General features: G+C 40.9%; 1 protein-coding gene across 1 annotated transcript in view; it reads right to left on the bottom strand.

Moving 5' to 3' along the window:
* Positions 1 to 13,503, bottom strand: part of smarcad1a (SNF2 related chromatin remodeling ATPase with DExD box 1a) — a 125,769-nt gene that overhangs the window by 97,986 nt on the left and 14,280 nt on the right. The window contains exons 5-7 of the mRNA XM_084323890.1: positions 12,089 to 12,186; positions 7,549 to 7,653; positions 2,450 to 2,528 (exon numbers count right to left, since the gene is read on the bottom strand). Of these exons, the coding sequence (XP_084180016.1) occupies positions 2,450 to 2,528; positions 7,549 to 7,653; positions 12,089 to 12,186 (282 nt within the window). The remainder of the gene's footprint in view (positions 1 to 2,449; positions 2,529 to 7,548; positions 7,654 to 12,088; positions 12,187 to 13,503) is intronic.

Here is a 13,503-nt window from a genome sequence, read left to right as displayed (position 1 = left end):
TAAGAACACAAGTTGACTTGGTAATACTCACATTTTGAGTAAAAAAATTGCTTTTAACATGTGCAATGTTCAATGAAATAGAAAAATAAATAATACAATTTGTTGATTAATCCCACTGGTCACAATGGTGACCGTAATAATGTTTTTGTTATAAGGCTCTGCAAATGTTACTGAATGATGTAGCAATGTATTTCCAGCTAAATTGAAATAATAAACAAATAAAGGGTCTCAATTAAATATGTGGTAGTAAAAATAACCTGTGGGAGGATTTCAACAAGATAAATGCGACAACAGTGCAAAATATTTCACTATAATATTTCAAAGCAAAAAAAAAAAAAATATATATATATATATATATATAATTTTCATTTTTTATTTATTTTTGCTGCCCCCTGTGCCTATGCAAATGCCCCCGCGTGCCTATGCAGGCACGCATGCCTAGGGTTGCCTACCCCTGGTTTAGATTCTAAAGAACTACCACATGCCTCCTCCGATACATGTGGAGTCACCAGCCGCTTCTTTTCACCTGACAGCGAGGAGTTTCACTGGGGGAACGTAACCTGACCGACCAGTAGGAGTCGCAGTTTACACCGACCAGGACACACGCCCCACCGGCTTCCCACCCGCTAACGCTGCCAATTGTGTTAGTAGGGACGACTGACCAAGCCGGAGGTACCGCTGACAGCTGGATTAGATCCCAGAGTCCCAGAGCGAGTGCTTAGTCCAGCCGAACCAATTTGGTAAATTTTAAGCAAATTAATTGTAAGCACAGGAATATTTATAATTTATTAAGATTTTCTTCTGAATGAGGTAGGGCCGTACCGAATGCTTCGAAGCGTCGATCATAATCAACATTCGAATTTTTTATAAAATTATCATTATTATTATTATAAAAAAATGTGTCTATTCAATCTGTTTAAACCTCACTTTCTATACGTTTCCTATTTGATTAGTGTTCAGAGACAGGTCCTTGTCGGCAGGCATACCTAATCGCCTTATGTCTAGTGAGAGAGAGATGGATATAGAGAGAGAGATGGATATAGAGAGAGAGAGAGAGAGAGGAGAGAGAGAGAGAGAGAGAGATGGATATATAGAGATAGAGAGATGGATATATAGAGAGAGATGGATAGAGAGAGAGAGAGAGATGGATAGGGATAGCGAGAGAGAGGGATAGAGAGAGATGGATAGAGAGAGAGAGAGATGGATATATATATATAGAGAGAGAGAGATATATATATATATATATAGAGATGGATATAGAGAGAGATGGATATAGAGAGATGGATAGAGAGAGAGAGAGAGAGAGAGAGAGATATATATATATATAGAGATGGATATAGAGAGAGATGGATATAGAGAGATGGATAGAGAGAGAAAGAGAGAGAGAGAGAGAGATGGATATAGAGAGAGATGGATATATATATATATAGAGAGAGAGATATATATATATATAGAGATGGATATAGAGAGAGAGATGGATATAGAGAGATGGATAGAGAGAGAGAGAGAGAGAGAGATGGATATAGAGAGAGATGGATATAGAAAGAGAGATGAATAGGGAGAGAGAGATAGGGATAGAGAGATGGATATAGAGAGAGAGATGGATATAGAAAGAGAGATGGATAGGGAGGGAGAGATGGAGAGACAGAGGCTGGACTCACTTGTTGCTCCCTCACTCTCTCCTAATTTCTGTACGAAAGTACTACTCTACAGTAGACGACTGCAATGTAAAGTGTTTTGACCACTACTGTAATTTCTCTCAATGGGGGTTTTCTTCACAGTTGCAGTTAAAGATTAGGCTACACTAATATTATAATATTAGACTATAAGACGTCACCATCACTTTCATACCAACCGTGCCCTTATTGGATTATTTAAAGAAAGTTGATTTAATAAAAGAAAAATACTAATTTAATCAGATTAATCACTTTATTCAAATTGGGGATTTAGTTAAAAAAAATGATGAAGTAATTCGTTCGAAGCTTCGAATGTTAAAAAAATCACATTCGGTACAGCCCTAGAATGAGGTTACAAAGTGTGAATAAATCACAGAATGTTGAAAGTCTGAAACCAATTAGGAGAAGAAATTACTAATATAATACATCATTCATAATTCTATCTTATTATTTTTAGCCTATTTTAAACGGAATCAAACCGCACTTTTTTACTCTATTCTATTTTATTATTTGTATGGCTGAAGAACTGTGATTTGCCTAACCTTGCTACCTCTCTATCTCTTTGTATTTACATTTTAAAAATGTTATGCTCGCTTATGCCTGTATTTTTTTACTGTTGTGAAGCACTTTGAACTGCAACATCTGTATGAAAAGTGCTATACAAATAAAGTTATTATTATTATTATTATTATAATTGCAATGTATATATCATAATAAGTACAATACTAGAACACAGATACAGGTTAAAGAGTGAATGAATCTCCTGTTCCTACCTGGTTCAGAGAACATTCTCAGAACCTCCAGAGCATCTTCAAAGTTCCAGTCGTGTTCCTGGAGCACCATCCTCAGCTCCTGTGCAGAGACCAGACACCACATCAACATCATTTGCATTACAATTCCGCACACTCTTATCCGATATATATATTAAGGCTGTCAAAGTTAATGCACAATTATTTTAACGCCACTAGACTTCACTCAGGTGTGTGAGTGAGTGAGTGAATGAGTGAGTGAGTGAGTGAGTGAGTGAGTGAGTGAGTGAGTGAGTGAGTGAGTGAGTGAGTGAGTGAGTGAGTGAGTGAGATATGAGGAAGGGGCAAGAGAGAAAGAGAGCTGGGAGAGTGTTTTAAATTATTATTTTCTTTTAAGTTATTTTGTGCATCACTCTGTTTTGAATTTGATGCAAATTTGCAATGCATGAGGGTCATCCTTTTGTGAGTTAACTATGGACAATCATGCGATTAATCAGATTAAATATTTTAATCGATTGACAGCCTTAACCCATTCTCTGCCACCACTTTAATCATCCTAAACCATCCTCTGCCAGTGCTATTTGTCTATAGAGATGTTCACCTTCTTTGCAGGGCTATAACTTTTTAAATAGTATTGCTAAATTGACATTACTATGGCCCATTCAACATCAATTATCTATCGTTCAGGATGTAGGAACGTTTTACTTTTTCATTCACACATTCATACTAAAATGCCGTCTAGAGTATAAATATGTATTGTATATTTATATTATATGTATTTCATAGAACGTGAGATATACCGTAATTCCTCTAATAGTAACCCCGGCTTGTATTTGTTTCAACTGTAGCTGATACCAGGCTTGTATTAGGAGGAGGCATGTATAAGAGAGAGGCCTATATTTCTAATTTTCAAACAGATCATAATGAATAAATCAACATTTTGTGTCAGTTTGAACCCAGTAAAATGTACTGGGTTCATTTATTGAAACCAAGTACTGTATGAAATACGGTAGTAAACAGTGCAATTACAGGTGGTAAAAAAAAGTTAAATAAAGTAAAATAGTGCAATCACAATACTGGTATAATAATAATAACTTCGTTTTATACAATTCTGAGGTAGGCTTACTCTCTTTGTTACAAAGGGTCAGATTAAACCGAATATATATATTTACTGCTTGAGATCCCTTGTATAATATTTGTATATCGTCTGATATCCCTTGTATATTCTTTGTATATATACACGGAATATCCCTTTACCTAGGTACAAGCCAGACCATAATATTCGTTCTCCTATTGGACAGCGACCCCTAGGCGCCAGCGACCATACCCCCAATGGCAAGTTCAAAGCCACCGCCAAGGCATGTCTCAACATGTCCAGGTTTGCGCAGTAATACGAGACAGAACTGAGGTTGGCACTAGATTATTCACCTTACGTATAAATACGTCGCAGGTGGATACAGCAGTAGTTAAGTCTTATCCCAAAGTTGAAGCCTTCACCACGAGTCAACGACCAAGTGAAGTGAGCAACCTTGCGTCTAAATAGAGCACTTATAACATGTGCGAATAAGATAGTAAAAGTGTCAGAGTTTAGTGAAATAACGTCAAGTTCGACCTAGTTAAATGTGAAGTATAGTGCACAGGAGAATCTACACCGGCGAATGCAGAGCCTTTTCCGGCTGGATTATATTGCTTTGGTACCGTGGCTGCTGGAGCAGAGAACCGTCTACCCCACTATAGTGTGGGATCTACCCAGTGAGGAGCACCATCGAGCCCGCCTCTAGGACCACAGAGGCTGGCTAGCTTTCATCCATGCTGTCGTGCATACTGGATTATAGCTGTTGCTTTTGTCTGCCGATCAAGGGAGTAATGTACCGCCTCCCGTAGCTGGAGCTTCTTTATTCCGCGTTGATCCAGACTTTGCTCCCGAACATTCCTCTACCCTGCCGGCTTACAACCGGAGGGAACCCCCTAGTGTCTCCAGCTGACTACGAGTGTGCCTTATGTAATTACTATGCTACAGGTGGCGTCAGTTATACCCATCTTACTATTCTCATGGACTTACGCTCTTGACCTACTTTAAGTGTTCTTCGCCTTACAAGCGCAAGTATAATTCCCAATCTGTAACCTACCGTTGCTCTAATAATAATAAATCCCTCCAAATAGAACTTTAGGTGTCATTGTCGTATTCTTGTGTGGGTGTTCACCAGATATACCATGTACTGTATGGCCAGTAATTAAAGTACATAACTAAGTAGTGGTTTAATAATACCATACTCTCAATACAGTCAGGGAATTGTACCCCTCAGTTACACTCTTGGTAAACATTAACACCATACCATTATATGGTATTTACTGCACAGCCAGGCCAGCATATACATGAAACCCGGCTTGTATTAGGAGGCCGGCTTATAATTGCTTAGCTCAACAGCGCACCCGGTCATTAATAGAGACCCGGTTTTTAATTGAATACCGGTTACTATTAGAGGAATTACGGTAAGCATAAATGCATATATTAGATTATCAAATGCAGTTTGATACCGATCCATGCTATATTAAAAATTTCAACTGTACATGGTCCTAAACGTCATGACTGATCATCTGCGGGTGAACGGAGGGGGGGGGGGGGGGGGGGGGGGCGGGGGGTCGTTTATAATTCAATGTTAAATGAAGTTTGTATCGAAAATGATAAAGAAAAATGCTGAAACCCACGTCAGTCTCCTCGTAGCGTTGGGCGATGAGTGGAGCAAACACATCCCAATTATGTGATGTTGATCGATGCGATCCATTTCCGGTTTGTATATTACTAATACACGTCCAAATCATGTTGATTATTGAGTTATGGCAAATATCCATATCCACACGGTGTCTGTATTGAGCCCCGGGACGATAAACGAGTGGCCGGACGAAATTAGGGGACGGCCCGAGCTCCAACGGGCACTTCCGGTTTGGCAACTCGCCGATCGGCCACCAGGTGGCGGTATTGAAGCGTTGCAGAGTTGTGATGGCTCAGACAGCATCAGCCAAGACTCCGTGGGTGAAATATGAATACCATGACGAAAATATGAAATATTGATCTCAAACACGCCTTACGGTGTGATTGGCAGACAACGCATGGCGGAGAAACCCGCCTTAACACGTGATTGGCGGAGAATGGGTTAATATATATATGATAATGTACATCAGTAATGGTACATTCGGATGGTCCTCGTCGACTCGTACAAGTCTTTTTTAAATGAATCACGTGACCAAGTGGTAGTAAAGAGGCATTAGCATTCGGGTGCTAGTTAGTTAGGTCAGAAAATCAGGACCAATCAGATCCAAGGCAGCAAATTCAGCCAGATTATTAAACTTTTCCGTTCATATGCATATTCATGTTCATGCACACATCGTATTGTTAATTGTATGTGCCTTTTGCAGTGGAAATGGCAGACGTTCAAAGTCATGACTTGCGCAACGTGTAATCTAACCCAGGGGTTCCCAAACTTTTCAGGCCAGGGCCCAGAAAATAAGGCGTCAGAGAGCCGCGGCCCAATGCACATCGTCGGGCTTTTTTTTTCTTTTTTTTTTTGCCAGGCGACCGTTTTTTTTTGCATTTTATGTGCATAATCTGTTATTTAGTTTGAAATGTTCGTTGAAATAAGTAGATTTTTCGTTTTTGTTTATTTATTAAGTTAATATAAAACCATATAGTCACATTTTAGAATACAATAGAATAGAATTTTAGAATACAACTAGAAACACTGTCCTGGCCTGCTTCTAAGTTCAGTGGCCTGACAAAAAAAATTAAAATAAAAAAAACAAAAAATAAAAAAAATAAACATAATTTATTTTTTTTTTAATCATCTCGCGGCCCACCCGTGGCTGTTCGCGGCCCACCTTTGGGTCGCGACCCCGACTTTGGGAACCACTGATCTAACCAATGCGCAGTGAATCATGTTCAAAATATAAATAACTTCTCCTAAAGCACTATTCGTGATTCTGCCTAGAGCCAGGACTCGACAGTCACAGTGCGCATTTGATAACTCTTCAGCCTGCGTTCTACAGCCTGTGATAACTCCTTTTGAGAGTGCCGTTGTTTCTATGTAAACTCTGCAAGCAACGGGTCTGTACGTTCAATGGTGATGATCAATGAAGTAGCCAAAAGTTACACTATAAAGATTAACTGGATAGTTGATGATAATAAATATTTCACTTCATTAGCAAAAATATTGTAAAATCATTAAGTCTGCTATAAACTATTCTCCCTCTATGTATGTGTGTGTGTGTGTGTGTGTGCATACATTTACTATAGGCTACTCTTTTTGACATGGATTAGGCTAATTAGCTTTAACAATCCTGACTCCTGAGCCTATTTTATTCAAAAGGAAGATACTGATTTAAATATGTATATAGCCTATCTATTAAAAAAAATACATTTTAATCGTATCTCCTGTGCTGGCACACGCACTACCATAGCGTGGAGAGATGATACACAATACATATAATAATTAATAGAAATACTAAAAAGCCAATTATAATTTTTGTCCGGTAAAAGATCGTTTTTTTTTATTATCTAAAGCTAAAAAGGATGAAGATACTCGCATTTTGAAATATTCAATTGCAAATATAATCAATTGTTGTTGACTTTTCTGGTTAATTAATAATTTAGATGAATCGACTAATCAACAGATTAATCTATAACAAAATCATGACACCAGTTGAAGGTTCACTTGTAATTACGACTTAGTTGGCCCTTCAAGGGCAATGCCTCAAAGGTTTCCAAGGTTACCAGTTGATGGGGACCAGCAGAACGCACCCTACCCCTTCTAATGGGCCCTTTTCACAGCGGCCATATTTACCCGTCATCGCAGGGTAAACACAGGTGTAGTCAAGAACATTAACTATGGTTTCATTCATGCGAGCCAGAACAATTCCATTGAGACAGCGCGCATAATTCCATGGGCCTCGACTCTGGCACACCTAAATGGAACGGAACCATAGTTAATGTAATCAATTACACCCGTGTTTTCCCCTGCGATGACACGACAAAATGGCTGCTGTGAACGGGGCATATCGAGCGTCACTCAAAATGAAGTAAAATGTTAGTGGTCGAACTGGGACTGAGTGAGTGAGTCGAGGCACACCTCCTTGTCCTGGTCCGGGAACTTCCTCTGCAGTCTTCTGACCATGACTTCCTGTTTCTGCCAGTCTGGCTCCTCCCCTTCCTCCTGATCGTCAGAGTCCTCTGCCTATCGATACAGAGACAAGAATAAAAGGTTCAATGTCAACTATTCTAAAATAATTCCTTTTTTTGCATGCGCCGTTTGCAGTAAAGCTACAACAGCAGCAACTACAACAAGATACTGTATTGGTCCGAATATAAGACGACCTTGATTATAAGACAATCCCTATTTTTCAAGACATATTTTTACTCAATGTAGGCTGTTATTTTCATCATCTTTTGCAAATATGTTGGTCTTCTAACATTACACTCTGTAACATCATATATCTTGGCTGCTCGACAGTTGTTTAATGACTGCTTTGTTGATCACCGTAGGGCTGGGCGATATAACGATAAATATCGCGATATATTTTAATAATCGATATCGAATATCGAAATAAAAAATCGCTTTTATTTTATATATATATATATATATTTTTTTTTGTGACCTGCAACAGGGCAGTTTTAAAACCAGAGACAGTGGACAGACTTGTCTTTCTTGACTGCAACTTAAAGTAATGGCTTTGCTTGTCCAAATGACAATACTGACCAAATTGAGATTTATTTTTCTCTTGTCCATTTATTTTGTTTGCTTTCTAATTTAAAATACAGTTTGAAACCGTCTGTACACTCCAGTCACGAGTCACGGTGCACATGTGCAGTGGTTTGTCCACCAAAAAAGCGCCAAAAGATCGAAAATAAACTAGCAGAGCCAGAACTGTTCAACTCCCCTGGAGGCGTGTTGCTTATTAACAGCGGAAGAGTGCAAAAATGCTTCCGCATTAGTCACCGCACGCCACTACGGTAATGCGCCTTTCCTTTCACGCCGCTCAGACAAATGCATATGGCATTTCCGCGTACATTGCAACGAATCACTTGGAACCTCGGCTGTCTTTAACTATGAGTGAACACAACGCAACATTGTAACGTTAACGTGTACTTTACTATGAAATATACATGTATATTATCGCGACGAGTCATCAGACTAAACAGTGTTGTGAACACAACACATTGTAACGTTAACGTGTACTTTACTATGGAATATACATGTATATTATCGCAACGCGTCGTGACAGACTAAACAGTGTTGTGAACACAACACATTGTAACGTTAACGTGTACTTTACTATGGAATATACATGTATATTATCGCGACGCGTCGTCACAGACTAAACAGTGTTGTGAACACAACACATTGTAACGTTAACGTGTACTTTACTATGGAATATACATGTATTGTTAGAAAATGTTTTGGATCTAAATCACTTGAAAGTGATATCAGAAGAAACTACTCAACCTCGGCTGTCTTTAACTATGAATGAACACAACACTAACTCACCATGTTTAGATAATAAAGTACTCAACCTCTACTTGTCTACTGTCTGACTGAACACAACACTCTAACTTACCATGTTTAGATAATGAAGTACTCAACCTCTACTGTATTTAACTATGAGTGAACACAACACTCTAACTTACCATCTTTAGATAATGAAGTACTCAACCTCTACTGTATTTAACTATGAGTGAACACAACACTCTAACTTACCATCTTTAGATAATGAAGTACTCAACCTCTACTGTATTTAACTATGAGTGAACACAGCACTCTAACTTACCATCTTTAGATAATGAAGTACTCAAGCTCTACTGTATTTAACTATGAGTGAACACAACACTCTAACTTACCATCTTTAGATAATGAAGTACTCAACCTCTACTGTATTTAACTATGAGTGAACACAGCACTCTAACTTACCATCTTTGGATAATAAAGTATAACCTCTACTGTCTTTAACTATGAAGGAATTACAACCTTTATTTAATGGTTCATATTTTGATAAAAGGTAATTTACTATATTTGTATGGCATTTACACTTAAAGTAGAAAAACAAAAGTAATCTGTAAAATAATAGTGAATTTCCTGTGAAAAAACATTTATTTTTTTACAGTGTACGTTACACACACAAATGCTACATTATGACAAATTTTACAAAGAAAGGCCTATGTTAAAGTGCAGCTTGGCTTAGGCGATAATGTCTTGTATGAACTACCAGTAATATAAATAATATTAACAACAAAAATGTGTTCCATCTTCATGTCAGATGATTTTCAAAAAGGAAAATATACTACGCCTCTGTCGTCTACTCTAAGCCATCCTAGGTTGTCAAAGTGGGCAGGGGTGAGGTGGGTTCTAGACCCATGTTACTGACCAGACACTCTATATCAGTGATGTCTGTTTACTGCAGAGAGGCAGCGCTAACAGAAATAAAAACAACCCAGACCTATGTTAAAGTGCAGCTTGGCTTAGGCGATAATGTCTTGTATGAACTACCAGTAATATAAATAATATTAACAACAAAAATGTGTTCCATCTTCATGTCAGATGATTTTCAAAAAGGAAAATGTACTACGCCTGTCATCTACTCTAAGCCATCCTAGGTTGTCAAAGTGGGCAGGGGTGAGGTGGGTTCTAGACCCATGTTACTGACCAGACACTCTATATCAGTGATGTCTGTTTACTGCATAACAGTAGGAGTGATCGCCTGCTGCGTCCATCACGTGTATGGTGATTAATATGAACCAAAGCGTGATTAAATTGAACCAAAGCGTGTTAATATGTGTCGAACCAAGCGGGGATCTCATGCGCATGCGCGCGAGCACCTCGCGGGCACCTCACGAGCACGCCGGTGCACCTGGGCGAAGGAAAAGGAAAGGCGCATTACCGTAGTGGCGTGCGGGGACGAATGCGGAAGCATTTTTGCACTCTTCCGCTGTTAATAAGCAACACGCCCCCTGGAGCCACAGCCAGCAGAGAAGCCGGTTTACTTTAGCTTTTAAACCAGCTGCAGCCTGAGAACTGGAGTGTGAGGGGATGTAACACTAAAGATGGCAGCAATGACAAAGAATTGCTGCAAAATAAACATACATCTGTAAACATACACAAAGAAAAAATATTTATACTTATAACAATTCGATAATTATCGATAGAGAAATATGATATTATCATATCGTTATATCCATATCACCCAGCCCTAGATCACCGTGATCTTATAATTGGCATCGTAACTCCTCCTCTGTTGCACCCGTCACTGCAGGTTGTGTGTATGTGAGAGAGAGCGGGAACGAGAGAGAGAGGAGCGTTGCTGAGCACTTTCTGACTAGGCTCAGTATACGGAAGAAATTAATCCTACACGGACGCTTACATCTGTCAAATGTGGATGTGTGCTGGATGACAGTCGCTCAGCGCGCAGATAGAGAATGTTGAGCGTTCTCACCATGAGCGTTCTCATCTTCTCACTCTCACCATGAGCGTTCTTGAACATTGCTCACATATGCCCCCCACTGGCCGGTTGTAGGGAGGATAGAAGCCTTGCATCACGTGTACCCTCCGATACACGAGGAGGCAGCCTGTCACATCTTTTCACCTGCCAGCGCGGACTCTCATTGGCGAGGTGTAACGTGTGGGAGGCTCACACTACCCCCGCCATTTCCTGTCTCTGCTGTGCAGGCGCCCCAACCGACCTGTAGGAGTCGCTGTCCACAACGTCCAGATTACCACCCATCGACTTCCACCCGCTAACTCTGCCAATTGAGTTAGTATGACGACTGGTCCAAGCCGGAGGCAACGCCGACAGCCGAAGTCGAACCCGGTGTCTCTTGCGTTGTCCGCTGCGCCACCCAGCCGCCATGACCATGAGCGTTCTCATCAATTAATTAAAAGGAGGATACAGGGGGGAGGACAAGGAGGATACAGGGGGGGAGGGGGAGGACCAGGTGAGGGGAGAGGACAAGGAGGATACAGGGGGGAGGGAGGACCAGGTGAGGGGAGAGGACACAGGGGGAGGACCAGGTGAGGGGGGAGGACAAGGAGGATACAGGGGGGAGGGACGACCAAGGGACCCCTTTTCAGATTTTTTACAGGAATAAAAACCCTGTCTTATATTCGGCACAATACGACGACAAGTGCGCTCGTTCGCTTTGGTTGGATTCAGAGGCGTGCGTCACGCACATTTTCACAGAAATACACTCAATATCCGCATTATTACCACACATAGATGTTGTTCAACCAGCTAATGTGTATGTATCTTTCCCAATACAAATAAACCATACTACTATACTTTTTCAGGAGTACAGTCACACTGATCATCATTCAAAAATTAATTCTAACATTCTAATTAATTATATAATAACTGGTTATACATGCAAAATGGACAATAGCTCACTGGAACTGGAAATTTTAAAAGAAATCTTCAAACGGGGACTGACTTCGCAATAGACTAGGCATTTACAGCTGTTCCAATGTAAATGTGCCTTCCTCCGTGCACTTTCGCCCGCTCTGAAGTCGGACTCGGTGTGCCCGCCCACGTGGCGCGCGGGACATGCAAGTGCCTGCGTGCGCGGCGGCTGGTGTGTCTGCACTGTGAGGAGGAGATGCAGAAACAGCAGGAGCCTCGTCTTACCAGTGATGGCCTTCTCTTCTTGCTGGGATGAGCTACGTTGCTGTCCTGGGAGCTGCTGGACGCATCATGTTTCCTCTTCCTCCCGCCGGTCTCTGGAGCTGACGAGACACATCGCCACTACATGTCAACCTCGCAATCGCGTTACCCTTTTTGACCCACAACCGCCTCCCGTAGCTTCAGACAGCCGTGGTGGTTTGATTGATTGATTGATTGAAAATGTTATTATTAACAGATTGCAGAATGGGTACAATACAGTACGGCTCAATACACACAATTGTTAAGGGGATGCAGACCAGAGAAAGACTTTCGTCATGTTTACATCAGGGTCCCCCATTTTCAATTCATAACATTTATGACACAGATATACAGTACTGTTACATCCAGACATTTATGGCATACAAGATATACAAATATACAGTACTGTTTATTTACAGACAGTTTCTAAAAAGAGAATATATACATTTGAGGGGGAGGAAACTGTACATTGGTGGGGGGTTGGACATTTACCGGGGCTTGCGGCCTCCCGTAGGTGCTTTTTTTTTTTAGAGCGGTTTTGAATGTGGGTAGGGATTCACATTCCTTTACAGCTGTGGGTAGGGCATTCCACATTGTTGTGGCATAATTGTGAAACGTGTTTAGTCCCTTGTTCGAGCCAAATCTGGGTTGGACATGATTTGTGGAACTCCCCTCTGGTGTTGTGGTCGTGGTATTCACTGACCTTTGGGAAGTATTTCGACATGCACATGGGTACCTTAGTGGTGTAGACCAGGCCCATTGCAAGCCATCCTAGGTTGTCAAAATGGGCAGAGGTACATCATGCCTGGTAACTCCGACATGCAAACGGGGAGAATAACATGTGACCAGGCATCCCTTGAATGTCTTATTTCCAAGGATGGGCAAAACAAATGACTATTTGATAGTAAAGTCCAAAGCACACGGCAGCCGAGCGACGTCGCCTGGCGATGCGATCGGCTGTCGCTCGCTTAGCACCCAGACACGACCGCTCAGGTAATATAATAAGCTATATGTGTCGCTCCGTTTAGCTGGGGGTGTCGTTCCCCTCCGGGAGATATAGGAGGACGGACCGGATGTAAGGTTGTCGTGAAGCGAGCGCATTAGCAGTTAGCTGTGTTGTGCATTACGAGGGAAGTATTAACCTGTAAAACCCATACGGAGCTGAAATTAAACCACCTATACGAATACAACCTCTGCTCATTCTTCCTGACATTACTGCATGACGGATCGCTACAATACGTTCACTACCACCGATTGGACAAGTAATGTTATGCACCTGCTGAGAGAGAACGTTTTTTTCACAGAGCAATAGGGATGCAAACTGTTCGGTTCTCAACCATAATTTTCTTTGGACAATAAACCCCACATCAGCTGCAGCCTGGACATTCAACTCAGTCAAC

The sequence above is a fragment of the Notolepis coatsorum genome (genome assembly GCF_963971535.1).
Source record: "Notolepis coatsorum genome assembly, chromosome: 10".
NCBI lineage: Eukaryota > Metazoa > Chordata > Actinopteri > Aulopiformes > Paralepididae > Notolepis > Notolepis coatsorum.
This window is presented reverse-complemented; position numbering and strand designations above follow the sequence as displayed.